This window comes from Mytilus edulis, chromosome 2 (assembly GCF_963676685.1).
Source record: "Mytilus edulis chromosome 2, xbMytEdul2.2, whole genome shotgun sequence".
NCBI lineage: Eukaryota > Metazoa > Mollusca > Bivalvia > Mytilida > Mytilidae > Mytilus > Mytilus edulis.
The window spans coordinates 19,559,173-19,574,876 of NC_092345.1; the positions used below are offsets into that span (position 1 = coordinate 19,559,173).

Sequence of the window (15,704 nt, forward strand, 5' to 3'; positions counted from 1 at the left end):
TCGACCCAATTATACCAACTCGCCCTACAGATGAAACGCGTCTGTGAGTTCGTGGTCTAGTGGTTAAGACCGATGGCTACAGTGCTGAAGGTCCCGAGTTCGATTCTCACTCGGGGTGCTAAAAATATCAGTACATCAGAAGGGTAATTTTCACCCTCTGACACACCGGAGTTTAAACTAGAATGGGTACTTAGGGGACTTCGGTTGGTCAAAGTTGTCCCCTACTTTGACCTGTAGATCAATCTTCTGATATCTCTCTGGTTTGTCTGTTTCCACCGAGTGACCCGGTGGTTCTCTCCGAGTACTTCGGCTTCCTCCACCATAATAACAGACTTCCCGGTGTCCTTACGCTCCCTTGGGCGGTGTTGGGTGGGGATTGTTCTGGTGGTGGGATAATATTGTAAAGGACACATCTCCATTAATCCTTAGGGAGTGTACATGGATCCTCTGTACCCTTGCAGTCAATCAAGGGGTGCGTCTAAATTGGTGGAATCTCGAGTACATATATAAATACTGTGAATAAAGACTTGCAAACAAGCCCCGGTTGTCTTCCAATCCTAATAAAACTGGTATATAGTATTTTTTATGCAATTTTTTTTTACAATAACAATTGTATTTACACGCAACACTAACATCACAGGCGCTTGTTTCTATCCATGGAAAGACCCACTATCAAGTATATTTACCATGTTTACTATACGTTGATAATCATAGTGGGTCTTCCCATGGATCGAAACAAGTGCCTGTGACAAACATGACTATACTAGCCCATGAATTAGTTATATTAGATAAACTGTTCCCAGACTAGCCCTAGTACAAATAATTATGTCTGGAAAGGCTAATTTAATTTTTTACTGTGACATGGCAGGAAGGCGTCACAGAAAAAAAATGTAAAAAGCCTTACACATGTTACAAGACTTCATAATATATCACTTCTGGAATCATGTCTTTCACCAGAAAATATCATCAATTTCGCATGTGTTTATGACGTCATTTACCAGATAGTAGGCGCACCTGTATCCCTGCACTATTAAAAGTTTCCAGCACTCTCATAATTGTCATTCTGTAGAATAGTATAGAAATAATTTATGTTCAGTAAGTACGTAATCTTAATTCCCGTATGACTGAGGGAGGTGACCATCTTATTAGATTTTAATTTCCCAAATATTTTGTAAAGTATAAAATCAAACGTTTTCATTCGTTTGTTCAACATGTGTTGGAAAAAAACGATAAATATATTTTTGTCACGTGGTGATGGAAGTCACATGACAGATTCATCTGAAAACAGTATCCCAGAACTGGCCTATTGGACTAAACTACCTCAATAGACAAAATTTAGTTCAAACCTAGCTGAATCAAACATAGTTATAGGAACTCACATATTACATGTATCTCTTAAGATATGTACATTGTAAGTCAGGGGCGCGAAAATCAAAATATTCAACTCGATTTCAAATAAAGATTACTTTACTTTACTTTGTATATAGATTGTACCACAATGCATGCATTTTTGTTTTAAATTTGATATTAGTTCTGCATTCTTCTTTATATTTGCTGTCATGTAAGATACAAAGTTTTTGGTCGATAATATTTAAACTATATTTCAATACCTTGTAATTGGAAATGAAGTTTGTTTTCACATTGTTGAACTTAAGAAAAAAACCTTTCCCATCCAAGATACAACCAATGATGGTCTACTCTTTGTTTTGACATTTCTCTAACATCTCAGCAACATGTGTACATGTACAGACACAGGTACAATTAATGAAAGGCAAATAAGTTTGGATACATATATATGTAAACACTGCAAGATGGTGTCAAAGGAACATCATCATCTGAAAAAGGAAAATTAACCATGGGGAAAGAAAAATCATCCCTTTTGTGGTAATTGATTTTGTAGATTTCCTGCTTTCTTGTGTAAAGCTGACATCTAGGAATGTAGTTATTCCTGTGTTTTTTTTTTAATTTGTTACATGTTTATTAAAGAAAGTTCCTTTGGGTAAATATTGGCAGCATATTTTGAGAATATTTGGAAACCGTTGTTGAATTTATCAATTAATTGGAATTACAAATGTAAGATGGGTCTTTAATGAGTTTGACCATAAACTGTGTTTCAATATATAACAAGAAAGAAACAAGTCTGCTATTAAAATGGATTGAATGGGAGCAATAATTCCCACAGGAATACCTAAATATTTGCTGTATTATATATAATTTCTCTATATCTATTTATGGTTTCTGTAAGAAAATGAAAACATTAACAAAAATCATCTTTCATGGACAATAACTCTTATAAGTGGCCAATTGACAATTTTGGCAAAGTTGACTTCTTTCATAGACCTTATTTTGCTGAACACTTCTGCTTCATACATTTTCTCTCTACTAACGTTTCTACAACGAATGCATGTCTAAGTCAGGAATCTGATGTACAGTAGTTGTTGTTTGTTTATGTAATTTATACATGTTTCTCGTCTCTCGGTTTTTATATGTAGATTAGACTTTTAGTTTTCTTGTTTGAATGGTTTTACCCTAGTAATTTTGGGGCCCTTTATAGCTTATTGTTCGGTGTGAGCCAAGGCTCCGTGTTGAAGGCCGTATATTGACCTACATGTATAATGGGTTACTTTTATAAATTGTTATTTGGATGGAGAGTTGTCTCATTGGTCCCACACCACATCTTCCTATAAATATCTATTATGTGTCATTTAGGGTCATTTGAGGATTTCTTACAAGTTAACCTATTAATCGATATTGCATTGGTTATTTTAATAACTAAAATTTCTCTGTCTGTAATTATAGTTTTCAATATGATAATTAAAACTGGAAATATTTTTTTTTTTTTTTTCAAATAGACATTTCAGAAACAACAACTCCGAAAAGGTGGTAATTTTTTTTTCTGAAATTCTCTAGGAGATTGACCTTGACCTACTTTGTAATAATACCCTTATCAAAATTTGGTGTCACTGCTTTAATTTTTGAGATATAAGCCACAAAATGTCTAACTATATATACATTTTGTATATCTTTAAAGTAAACTTTGGTAAAATTGGCCCAGGATTTCAGAGAGTTTTTATACGACCGCAAAATTTGAAAAATTTTTCGTCGTATAATGCTATCACGTTGGCGTTGTCGTCTTCGTCGTCCGAATACTTTTAGTTTTCGCACTCTAACTTTAGTAAAAGTGAATGGAAATCTATGAAATTTTAACACAAGGTTTATGACCACAAAAGGAAGGTTGGTATTGATTTTGGGAGTTTTGGTCCCAACATTTTAGAAATTAGGGGCCAAAAAGGGCCCAAATAAGCATTTTCTTGGTTTTCGCACTATAACTTTAGTTTAAGTGAATAGAAATCTATGAAATTTTGACACAAGGTTTATGACCACAAAAGAACGGTTGGGATTGATTTTGGGAGTTTTGGTTTCAACAGTTTAGGAATTAGGGGCCAAAAAAGGGCCCAAATAAGCATTATTCTTGGTTTTCACACAATAACTTTAGTTTAAGTAAATAGAAATCAATGAAATTTAAACACAATGTTAATGACTACAAAAGGAAGGTTGGTATTGATTTTGGGAGTTTAGGTCCCAACAGTTTAGGAATTAGGGGCCAAAAAGGGAAACAAATAAGCATTTTTCTTGGTTTTCGCACCATAACGTTAGTATAAGTAAATAGAAATCTATGAAATTTAAATACAAGGTTTATGACCATAAAAGGAAGGTTGGTATTGATTTTGGGAGTTTTGGTCCCAACAGAATAAGGGGCCCAAAGGGTCCAAAATTAAACTTTGTTTGATTTCATCAAAATTGAATAATTGGGGTTCTTTGATATGCCCAATCTAACTGTCATGACTGTGTATGTAGATTCTTAACTTTTGGTCTCGTTTTCAAATTGGTCTACATTAAGGTCCAAAGGGTCCAAAATTAAACTTAGTTTGGTTTTGACAAAAAATGAATCAGTTAGGTTCTTTGATATGCTGAATCTAAAAATGTACTTAGATTCTTGATTATTGGCCCAGTTTTCAAGTTGGTCCAAATCGGGGTCCAAAATTAAACTTTGTTTGATTTCATCAAAAATTGAATAAATGGGGTTCTTTGATATACCAAATCTAACTGTGTATGTAGATTCTTCATTTTTGGTCCTGTTTTTAAATTGGTCTACACTAAAGTCCAAAGGGTACAAAATTAAACTTAGTCTGATTTTAACAAAAATTGAAATATTGGGGTTCTTTGTTATGCTGAATCCAAAAATGTACTTAGATTTTTTATTATGGGCCCAGTTTTCAAGTTGGTCCAAATCAGGATCTAAAATTATTATATTAAGTATTGTGCAATAGCAAGTCTTTTCAATTGCACAGTATTGCGCAATGGCAAGAAATATCTAATTGCACAATATTGTGAAATAGCAATTTTTTTTTAATTAGAGTTATCTTTCTTTGTCCAGAATAGTAAGCAAGAAATATCTAATTGCAAAATATTGTGCAATATCAAGATTTTTTTTTAATTGGAGTTCTCTTTCTTTGTCCAGAATCAACTTAAATCTTTGTTATATACAATATAAAGTGTATATTCACTTTTTACTACCAACTGATAAATTAAAATAATCTTTACCATTCAGTGATAACAAGCAGTTTTTTTACATCTTAATATTTTATGATGTATTTAAATGAGTAGTTATTGTTGCAAACTCCATTAGAAATTTTAATTGAGATTGGTTTTGGAATAAGGGAAAGGGGGATGTGATTAAAAAAATTGGGTTCAATTTTTCTCATTTGAAATTTCATAAATAAAAAAGAAAATTTCTTCAAACATTTTTTTGAGAGGATTAATATTCAACAGCATAGTGAATTGCTCTAAGAGAAAACAAAAATTTTAAGTTCATTAGAACACATTCATTCTGTGTCAGAAACCTATGCTGTGTCAACTATTTAATCACAATCCAAATTTAGAGCTGAATCCAGCTTGAATGTTGTGTCCATACTTGCCCCAACCGTTCAGGGTTCAACCTCTGCGGTCGTATAAAGCTACGCCCTGCGGAGCATCTGGTTTTTAAGTTAACATATATTTATTGCCTCTTTATATTAAATAGTTTATGGAAAAGATTTCAATTTTAGAATAAGTCAAACTAACAGATAATTATTTTTTTACAGGTAGAACTTGTGTAACATACTATTTATAAATGTCTATATAAGTCATGTATTTGAGACTTGTTCATGGTTGTATGAATGTCACTAAAGTGTGTCTATTTCATGTTAAACTTGTAAAAAAATCCCTTTCATGTCTATAACAGTTTCATATCTGCCTTAAATTCATTTGAACACATTGATGATGAAATAACAGTCCTGTCATGCTCTTCATGTAAATTCATTACTTACAATTTTAAAAGGTGTTTTAGTTTGATGTACATATATATATACATTACTACACAATGATCAGTTTTTAAAATTTGTTAAGGAAACCTGTCGTGGTAAGTGAAATTTAATTGAAAGAACATTTTAAACTTCATTAAACTTCATTAGGCAGTTTATTTCTTCAAATAAATTATTAGTAAAATTTGATGTATGGATAAACTACTGTTGATTGATTTATTTTAATGGGTACCTTGTTAGTGGATTGAGAAGTACCTTGTTAGTGGATTGAGAAGTACCTTATTAGTGGATTGAGAAACAAGTGTATTTATTTCATTATTTTAATGGGTACCTTGTTAGTGGATTGAGAAACAAGTGTATTTATTTTAATGGGTACCTTGTTAGTGGATTGAGAAGTACCTTGTTAGTGGATTGAGAAGTACCTTATTAGTGGATTGAGAAACAAGTGTATTTATTTCATTATTTTAATGGGTACCTTGTTAGTGGATTGAGAAACAAGTGTATTTATTTTAATGGGTACCTTGTTAGTGGATTGAGAAACAAGTGTATTTATTTTAATGGGTACCTTGTTAGTGGATTGAGAAACAAGTGTATTTATTTTAATGGGTACCTTGTTAGTGGATTGAGAAACAAGGGTATTTATTTTAATGGGTACCTTGTTAGTGGATTGAGAAACAAGTGTATTTATTTTAATGGGTACCTTGTTAGTGGATTGAGAAACAAGTGTATTTATTTTAATGGGTACCTTGTTAGTGGATTGAGAAACAAGTGTATTTATTTTAATGGGTACCTTGTTAGTGGATTGAGAAACAAGTGTTTTTAACTTTTATTTTAATGGGTACCTTGTTAGTGGATTGAGAAACAAGTGTATTTATTTTAATGGGTACCTTGTTAGTGGATTGAGAAACAAGTGTATTTATTTTAATATTTGATTGTGGTTTAGAAAAAGTTTGTATAAACATGATAAAGCCTATAGAAAGATAATACTTTGTTGAACATTTCAATTTATGGTATCCCTTTTACCCCAAAAAAACAATGAAAATTGGTATTCCACAAATAAAAATGAATCCAGGGAACATGTACAGTTAAGATATGGTTATTAGGTTTTGAAAGAATGTTGCAGACTACCATCCAACACTTTTCTTTGTAGTCAATCATTTCATTTTGATTTGTTTTATTTGTTGGAAAGTTTTTGAAAACTTCATATAGAATAATGATTGCAAATGATAGAGTTGTTGTCCTTAGACAGGGTAAATTCTTTAAAGATTATTGTTTTTCTGCATTTTTAACTGATGCATTTTTTTTGGGAAGTATTGGCTTTCATCTCATTCCATTTCCCCCACTTTTTTTTAGTAAAGTCTGATTCAATTAATTAAAAAATCGATATATATAGTCATAAGTACTCTAGAAGTAACAGATTTGACTTGGTTTTTGAAATGGGTAATTTTGAATTTTAATTAAACATTCAGTTGATCTCCATCACAATAGAACCTTTATTTCAAACATGTGTAATTCCCCCCAAATTAAATGCCCAATGTCTCACGTAACAAATATTGTACATGTATTGCATAAGCTTTTTTTTTTATTAAATTCTAATGCGTTTTCTGTTTATTTGTGAAATTACAAGTTTTCCTCAATCTATGGAAATTGGCACATTATAGAAAACAAATACACCCACAGTGTGCTGTTCTACTTATTCTGCTTCATTATGACTTACTGCTATTGAACTTTTTTTTCTTCAGAAAAAGTAATTCCTTACCTGACTGCAAATGTGTTACCAGTGTTAGAAGTGTACCCTGGAAAGTTTTTGTTTTCTCCAAATTCTGCAACTAGGTTAGTCAATGATAAGTTCTATATGTAAATGTATTACTTTGAAATCTGAAGAACACTGTAGCATAGAAATGAGGAGAGGTGGTAGGATTGTCAATGAGACAACTATCCACCATTCAAATGAAGTTGATGTAAACAATCATAGGCAACTGTATGGCCTTCAGCAATGAGAAAAAAACAATGCTGTAAAGTCAACTATAAAAAGCTCATACATTAAAGCTTGAATGTGTCACATATAATTGATCTAGTCTTTGCTGTACATTGTTAAGGTATTTTGAATTCTGTTTGGTTAATTTGAATATCAGTCATGTCAAACTTCCAGCATTGTTTAAAACAGGCGAAAGAAATTCTGAAAGAATAAAGTGATCAAAATAATTTTTTACATTATAATACTCTCTTGCACTATATTCTGGAAAGCATTTACAGTAATAGATTAAAGTATTGAAGTTGTGGACCATTTTGAAATAACATCTAAAACTAACATCTGCAACTATAACACACACATTTACACAGTCACATGAACATGTCACTGACTATTTGTTACTTTTTCCAAAAGATCATTTCCATCTGTAGAGTCAAAAGTAAATCTCATTGGGTGAAGTAAAAATTAACAGAACAGAAAATTTAACATAGCATTGTCAGGTTCTTGTAATTGATTTAATTGTACTCAAATAATTGTAATCATTTTGTAATCATTGTACCAAATTTAACTTGTGATTATTCTGCCTGTAATGGGCGTCTTTAATTGACAATAAAATATATTTTGATTTGATTTTGTAATAGAAAAATAAGGAGATGTGGTATGATTGCCAATGAGACAACTATCCATCAAAGTTCAAATAAAGTGGATGTAAGCAATTAAAGGCAACCATATGACTTTCAAAAATGAGAAAAACATGTGCTGCATAGTTACCTATAAAAGGCCCAGACAATAGGTCTGTAGTTAAATCCAATTTACATTTATATACATATATACCTATATATACATGTATATGTATTATTTATTCACAATTGGTTCAGACTTGGGACAATTTAGTGATAAATTTCAAATAAAACATTTTTATTATATGAAATGGAATGTTTGCCATCAAATTAAATATTTATAAACTAATATTTGTTTATGCAATGACTTGATATTTGATTTTAGATATATTTCAAATAAAAAAGCAGAAGAAACTGATGCTGATGTAGATAAATGGTTAGAGTGGGAGAGTTCACAGCTACAGGTAGGTAGGTCAGGATGATGTCTTCATGGTGGTTAGAGTGGGAGAGTTCACAGCTACAGGTAGGTAGGTCAGGATGATGTCTTCATGGTGGTTAGAGTGGGAAAGTTCACAGCTACAGGTAGGTAGGCCACTAAGAATTCCTCATGATTCAATCTTGACAAAAGAGGCAAACAGTATCAAATAGATATTCAAACCCATAAGTCTAATACAAGCTGATAAAAAAAAAAGAAAAATAACAAACAACAGTATAAAAAACACAACATAGAAAATTAAAGACTGAGCAGCATGAATCCCATTAAGGATTTAGGAGGGGTCTCATGTGACCAGAAGGGTAAGCTGATCCTACTGCACATGTAGCACCTGTCATGTTGTTGCATAGTAAGTGTGTAACAGAACGATAGTAAAAACTGCTAAAGAAAAAAAGTTGTGCAATTATAATAAAAATGGGGCCCATTTTTAATAAGAAATGGGATTTGATTGATTGTTGTAAGCCTTAGATCAAGTGGCAAATTAAGAGTTTGATAACACTCTTATTAATAAATATCTATTGAAAAAATAAATTCCTGCCCACAAAATGTGATGATTCGTAAAAGTTTCACAGAAAATAATGTACATAATAAGTACCATGTAAAACATTTATGGACACCATTGTGCAAAGTTCTTGCATACTAGTTCTAAAAAAATGAATATTTTAACTTTAATTTTTATTCCAGTGTCTCCTTCTTTAAAAAATCATATTCTGATTGTTGCAAATTACTCATTTATATTCTGATAAAAATGAGAAAATAATTCAAGGGAAAACCAGGTTGATGGAAACATGTTTTATAATTTTATTTATATCGCTGTATTATTTGCAATCTAAAGTAATTTATAAAAAATCTAAATTGCCTTGGGCAAAAATGTGCCTTTACGCTCCTAGGTTCTTTCTAAAAAAAAATTATCCTGATGATGCCTATCTACTAGGTGAAACATGTAGACCAAATAAACAGATACTTTGCAGTTAAAACTTGAGTGTTGTTGTCTTTATTGTCGACACATTCATTTTTTCAGGATGACTGTGAATACCTAGCGGTATCCACTCGTTTTAACCCTACCACACGATCACCACTTCAGTAGTTGATTCACCTATATTTTTATAATTTAAAAAAAACCCACTTTTTATTTTGTTGTAGCCAGTTTTATATCCTTACCTTGTTAGTGTTATTGGCTCAGGGAAACCAGAGACTGGATTACTAGTACATATACAAACTTTACTGAAATCATTGAATGGAGAATTAAAAGGCAAGAAATTTCTGTCAGAGGTAAGTACTTAGGAAAGTTATTTATTGGTAAACAAAATATCAGAGATTTGTTTTGCGAGTTGTCTTGTATAACTGAATTTTAGTAGTAATTTGTATAAGGAATTTATGGCACACAGTATTCTTTCTGCTGCATTTTGTAGAAAAACAAGCAATGAAACACAACAACATTGATAGATGACGTCACCATTAACAGTAGAGGTGACATCATGATCTTGAACCCTCTATGAAATTAGCTACCCCCTACTGATCCATGGGGGGTCAACACCTGACAGCCTTTAACAATCACAACTTGATAGTTTCCCGGTGGTGCGATAATGCAATTTAACTAAAAGGTCATGCACAGTAACATTTTATTTATTTAAGGTACATGATATATGCAAAAAGGACAGTTCTTAAAATTATATTTAAGTTATTTATACACTATATAAAGTTTTATTTTAGATTATATTTTGAGTTTTGAGTTTTAGTTTTTATATTGTACATACAAATGATTTATGATGAATATTGTATGTGTTACAGATTGGTCTATCAGCTGCTGATTTTGTTCTGTGGGGTTCACTCTACCCACTTCTTGCTGGGAAATTTGTGTTAAAAGGTAGGAGTTACTTCCCTTAGACTGTTGATTTATCCTTGATTGTCATATCTTGATTAAAATGAAAACAATTTTTCTGAAATATTGTCTTTATAAGAAGGTGAATGCATTATTTGGGGTCGAATTGATCATACAATCAAATCGATTTAGAATTTCTCAGAATTAAAGAATTAAAAGTTATATCTGCATGTATGAATATACAATGCACTTGGTTTGAAAAAAAATCTTTTTGTTGGTTATACAGCCACAATATTGTAGCCAATAGTTAAAATTGCAAAATGCTGACAGTCTGACTCATATCTGCTAGAAATAAAAATGAATTTATATTTGCATAAATTAAGGAATAATCAAGAGACCATTATTTCAGGTTGGGAAGGCTTATATCCCAAGATAAAAACTTGGTTTACTGCAATGTGTGATTTGCCATCTTGCCAAAAAGCTGTTACATTGGTGATAACAAATGGTGATACAGCTTCATTGAAGGTAACATATTAAAGTTAAAATAAGCATTTTTGAATAAAAGTTCTACTCATTTTAGCAATTTTATAAGGGTCTGTTCATCAAATGGCAGTATCTAAATATTTTATAGGAATTTTAAATTGTTATATTGTCTTAGGTTAAAAAAAAATGTTGAATGAACTTGTTATTTTTTTGAAAATAGGCATCCAAGTCTAAAAAAAAATTTGAATAAGGGTAAGACAGAATTTATTTTTGGGATACGATTGCTTTTAAGCAATCTGTAGACTAATACCATTGACTCAGGGCCATGCCCTCACGTCAACTGTTTTATTCTAAACATCAAGGAACATCTCAGATTCTTGAGATTGTCTTGCTTTAAATGTTATAAAAAACAAAAGGATTGAATTTAAACAACTGTCCTATAATGTTCTTCTCATAATCTTCATGTTTCAATATTTCCCTTGACTTGTATGCGTGTTTTTAACAACGCGGAAAATCAGAATTAAGCAGTATTTATATTTAATGTTTTTATAAATTTAGAAACATGTCAGAGGGAATTCCCCAGTTTTGATAACATGCGAAAGTTCTCTGAATTCCGTTCGATAAATCTATTTCTGTCATATAAGAAATGAAGTGGTGTTTTCTTATATGTCACCGTTATGAAACTGATATTTGATCTTGTACTTCCATAAAGAAATGGAGGTCGTTTAATTAACATTTAATATATGTCCTTGCTACATGACAAGTCTAGGGTTTGTTTAGGTAATTATGCACATGTCTATAGTTTTCTTGACTTGAAGGGGTATCAGATTGAATGGTTGCTCTGGATTCCCTACTCCATTGATTAATTTGAAACTCATGAGATCCTTTCTACGTCTGTCTGCTATTGAGGGTTATTGTTGTTGCATAATTTTAAATCATATGCATTATTTAAATTAAAATAAATGTAGTCCACAAAGTGAAGGTGTAACTAGAACACCCCTTCAGCCAAAATGGAGTCATCCATATTATCACTTCAAGTTGTCTCCCGCCAAACGACAATACGTTGAAAAAAATTAACTCGTTCTGTCGAGACCTCGTATTATATTAAAACCGATGTCAATTTAAATAGAGGAATGTGCAGGGAAAGGAGTCTTGCCTACTGACCCAAAGGAAATTAAATATTTAAAGAGTTAGGAATGGGGTTCAACCTAGAATTCATGTAGGAAAATAGGTGATAAGGTACGAAGTGAAATACCTTCTCTCACTCTCAGTGACTGCTGTGGAAAGTAAACTTGGAACTGATAGTACAAAAATAAAACACAATAAGTTCATTGTTCATACACTTGTATCGAGGATTGGCTATTTTTTAAAGTTGAATAACTATTCAGATTACGTAAATTACATTTTACGAGCATTTTACACATGCAGTTGAATTATTTTTGAAAATAATACTAATGCATGTATCAATGAAAACAATGGCAATCATATCCCTCAGAGCAATCTGCTCTTTGATTATAAAGAGGGTCAGATAAAAAAAAGAACAACTCAACTATTACTAAAAACTGTAAGTGAAACAGTCCAGTTTTGTTATTTTTTTAGGAATCATTATTGTCACAACCTGCACCACTACCTCTTCCTCATCTGAAAAATATTGAAAAACTAGAAAAAGTAAAAGGAGACGATAAAGTGAAAGTGAAAGTAGAGAAAGCAGCTGAACCAGAAGAAATACAGGTACCAATTTTTATCAGTCTTTCTTGCTCATGCATAATCTTGCTCAGCTTTTTTGTAAAACCTGATGACGTGGCATCATGATTTCAGATTTGCTATAGCCTGCCGTAGCTTGATGACTCAGAAGCAGTCAGATCATATTTTATTTGGCCTGACATTGGTTAGATTGAAGCGAAGTTTGAATTTGGTTGGGGTCACTTTTGCCTTTCTCTAGTCATGTCCTTGTATAAATTGGAAAAATGCTGAATTTGCCATATATTTACAATCTGTGTTCTATGGAGACATTCTTCTCTTATTAAGTATTGTAACAATAAAACCTTAGGAACTCAACTCCTCAGAGTCCATTTTGAAGAAATATTTCACATTTGGTACTGATGTTTACCATCATATGTCGATAACCATATTATATATCATTTTGTTACAGAAGCTATGGAACTTAGACCAAATTACAGCCAACCTCCCAGTTTTTGCCAAACAGAGACGCCTGTTTTTTCATCAAATAACTGTGTTTTATTTTGGCAGTTTCTTGCAAATGAATTTGATATCTTCTTTTCAATGCAAAATTTTGATATTTAAAGCGGTATATTTAGTATCAGCCAAAGTAATAATTTGAACAAAAAAATATTTGTACAGCCTTTTGCATTTGAATTATTTTATAGGTAATATCACAAAAAGCTGTAACAAAAGAAGAGTTGGCAGCAGCTGTAAATGCATGGAATTCTGGGAAGAGTAAATGTCCAAAACCACTGGAGCGTAAACATCCAATGTAAGTACATATGAAGCCTTTTAGGTTTACAAAATATATATTGACTGTTGGAAAAGTAATAGTAAAAATATTTCATTTTAATACTAGAATGAAGTTCTTCCTACAATCAATATCATTTTTGCACTTTGATGAAAAATACTTGAGCTACAAACTGATGATAATTCTTGAAATTGTAATGAGGTATAAACTTCGGTAGTGGCTATATATAAGTGCTGGCAAAATAGCAAAGGTAATGGCCAATTTTGGCCTCAAATTTCCGGTCCATCTGACGAAAGATTTTGGACACTTTTTAAACACTTTTAAAAGTGTCTATTTCAGTTGATTCAAGTAGTTTATGTGAAAGATTTTAACTGATTTAGTCATTGAAAACACTCCGATTCAAGCTTAAATATGAAAAATCTATCAAATATGCCAAAAAAACTTCACTTTTCAGATGGTTTTTGTCAAAACTGAAAGTGTGAGCATCAGTGTTCATCCTCAACCTTTATATATTTATGTATTATCATCAAATACAACTTACATTTCAATATTAAGAATGAACACGAATGCGACCACATTCATTTAAGATGGAAACCGTCTAAAATTTAACTAAAATGCTAAAATTGTAAAGATTTCAGTAGTTTAGCATGACTTAACCCTTTCCCTTTCAGGCATTTTTGACCTTTACATATCGAAAAGACATTATCGAAGTTTAAATGAATACTGCATTCGCATCAATGGTCATACACATGCCATGTTGGGCTCAAATGAAAGATAATTGGTAAAATATTCCAAAAAATTAGGTTTGAAGATCATTCGTCATTTTTTGGTCACGTGGTATATTTCCAAAAGTCACGTGACTGTTGGAGAAAAAGTGAAAAATACGAAATCCTTGTTCAAAAAGTCGTGCAGAGACATATTGGTGGGCTAATAGGGTCAGGTTTTGGTGGAAACACAATGCCTCGAGTCTGTTGAAGCCATATAAGTTATCATAGTGGTATAAGTAGACGCATAATGTGCTATAGGCCTTGAAATAAAGATGTCCATAACATTCACAATAACTGATTTTAGACGCCCTTTTTGTCCGATTTGAAACTTGGACCTTAGTTATTTGTCGAATTTGTTTTGAATCAATCAGCAACCTAAACTTTGTTTTTACAAGGGAAAAGTCATTGAATTACCAATGCTAGCTTGATCTGGGACACCCTTGACCGAGCCCGATGGAGCACAGGGGGTTAAAAAAGGGGGGGGGGGGGGGGCAATTTGGCACACACATTCTTTTAAAAAAATTTCGTAGGTTTTTTTATTGAAATTGAAAGTAAAGTACTTGAGTCTACTACTACAGCAGTTTGTTTTCTTTTTGGAATTATGTGTTCAGATGATAATTTTTTGTTGTCAAATGCATGATTTTTACGCAAATCTAGGAGGAATCCACTCTTTAAAATGTCATTTTTTCATTGAAATATACATGTTCCTTTATTCAAACAAAAGTGTTTTCAACTTAATCATACCGCAACACTTACGAAACCATGTTTTGTTACATCTTATTCTATTTTAACTTTGCATAAAAAATTCAGAATATTTTAGTGGTTTTTGTCTCTTTTCTCATAATATCTTAAAGAAATGACTTCGGATTTTTAGCGCATTTCAAGTTTGTGATTGCGCTGCTACACTAAAAATTACATTAGCAACTAGTGTACAAGTTAGAACTATTAGTTTAATACTATTCTTCAAAAACTCACTGCACAGTTATTGAAAAAAGTCATAAATCCTCTTAAAAGAGCAATTTTCTTTGCACTTCTTTTTGAGAATATTCCTCAAAATTTGAAGAAAAATAAATGGTTTTTACAGAAAAATTACACATCAGTAAGGGGCGACTTGTTTAAAAGGAGTCTTACTGAACCTACTCCTTTGCAATTTGCTTTTTTGATGGCTCTGGTTAAAATATCTTAATTCAATAGAAATATCCTATTTTGCCAGCTTGAGTTTTAAGATATTTTAATCAGTGCCGGCAAAAAAGCCACTGCCAATTTTTTCCATGCTGAAAACTGACTGGGTTGGAGAACAGCAATAATAATGCTGTTAGGTGCATGTTAGCATTTGTTGCCATGGATTTATAGACTATATCCCATCTTTTTCATCATATTGATTTCAATCTTTTTTGAATGAAGATGAAATAAAATGAAAATATAGCTTGAAAAATTTCACAGTAATTATGTATCTATGTTATTATTTGATTCAAATCAACCATGTTAGTTTTTTTATTTACAGATTGCCAAAGGAGGGTGAAAGAAACATACTTATTACTAGTGCACTGCCATATGTAAACAATGTGCCACATCTTGGTAATATTATTGGTTGTGTACTTAGTGCTGATGTCTTCTCTAGGTATGTTAAATTGTTGATCGGGAATATTTTCAACAATGTCTTATATGAACAGGGTACTGCATTGCAATCAATAAATAGCTTACAAAAATG

The 15,704-nt window shown here is 31.8% G+C and overlaps 1 protein-coding gene across 2 annotated transcripts in view; it reads left to right on the forward strand.

Annotated features, from left to right (window-relative positions):
- LOC139511661 (methionine--tRNA ligase, cytoplasmic-like) overlaps positions 1-15,704 on the forward strand; it is a 49,269-nt gene that overhangs the window by 236 nt on the left and 33,329 nt on the right. For both annotated transcript variants that reach the window (XM_071298647.1, XM_071298648.1), the window contains exons 2-9: positions 7,106-7,196; positions 8,341-8,419; positions 9,592-9,720; positions 10,240-10,315; positions 10,680-10,795; positions 12,353-12,484; positions 13,141-13,247; positions 15,498-15,614. In XM_071298647.1, the coding sequence (XP_071154748.1) occupies positions 7,106-7,196; positions 8,341-8,419; positions 9,592-9,720; positions 10,240-10,315; positions 10,680-10,795; positions 12,353-12,484; positions 13,141-13,247; positions 15,498-15,614 (847 nt within the window). The remainder of the gene's footprint in view (positions 1-7,105; positions 7,197-8,340; positions 8,420-9,591; positions 9,721-10,239; positions 10,316-10,679; positions 10,796-12,352; positions 12,485-13,140; positions 13,248-15,497; positions 15,615-15,704) is intronic.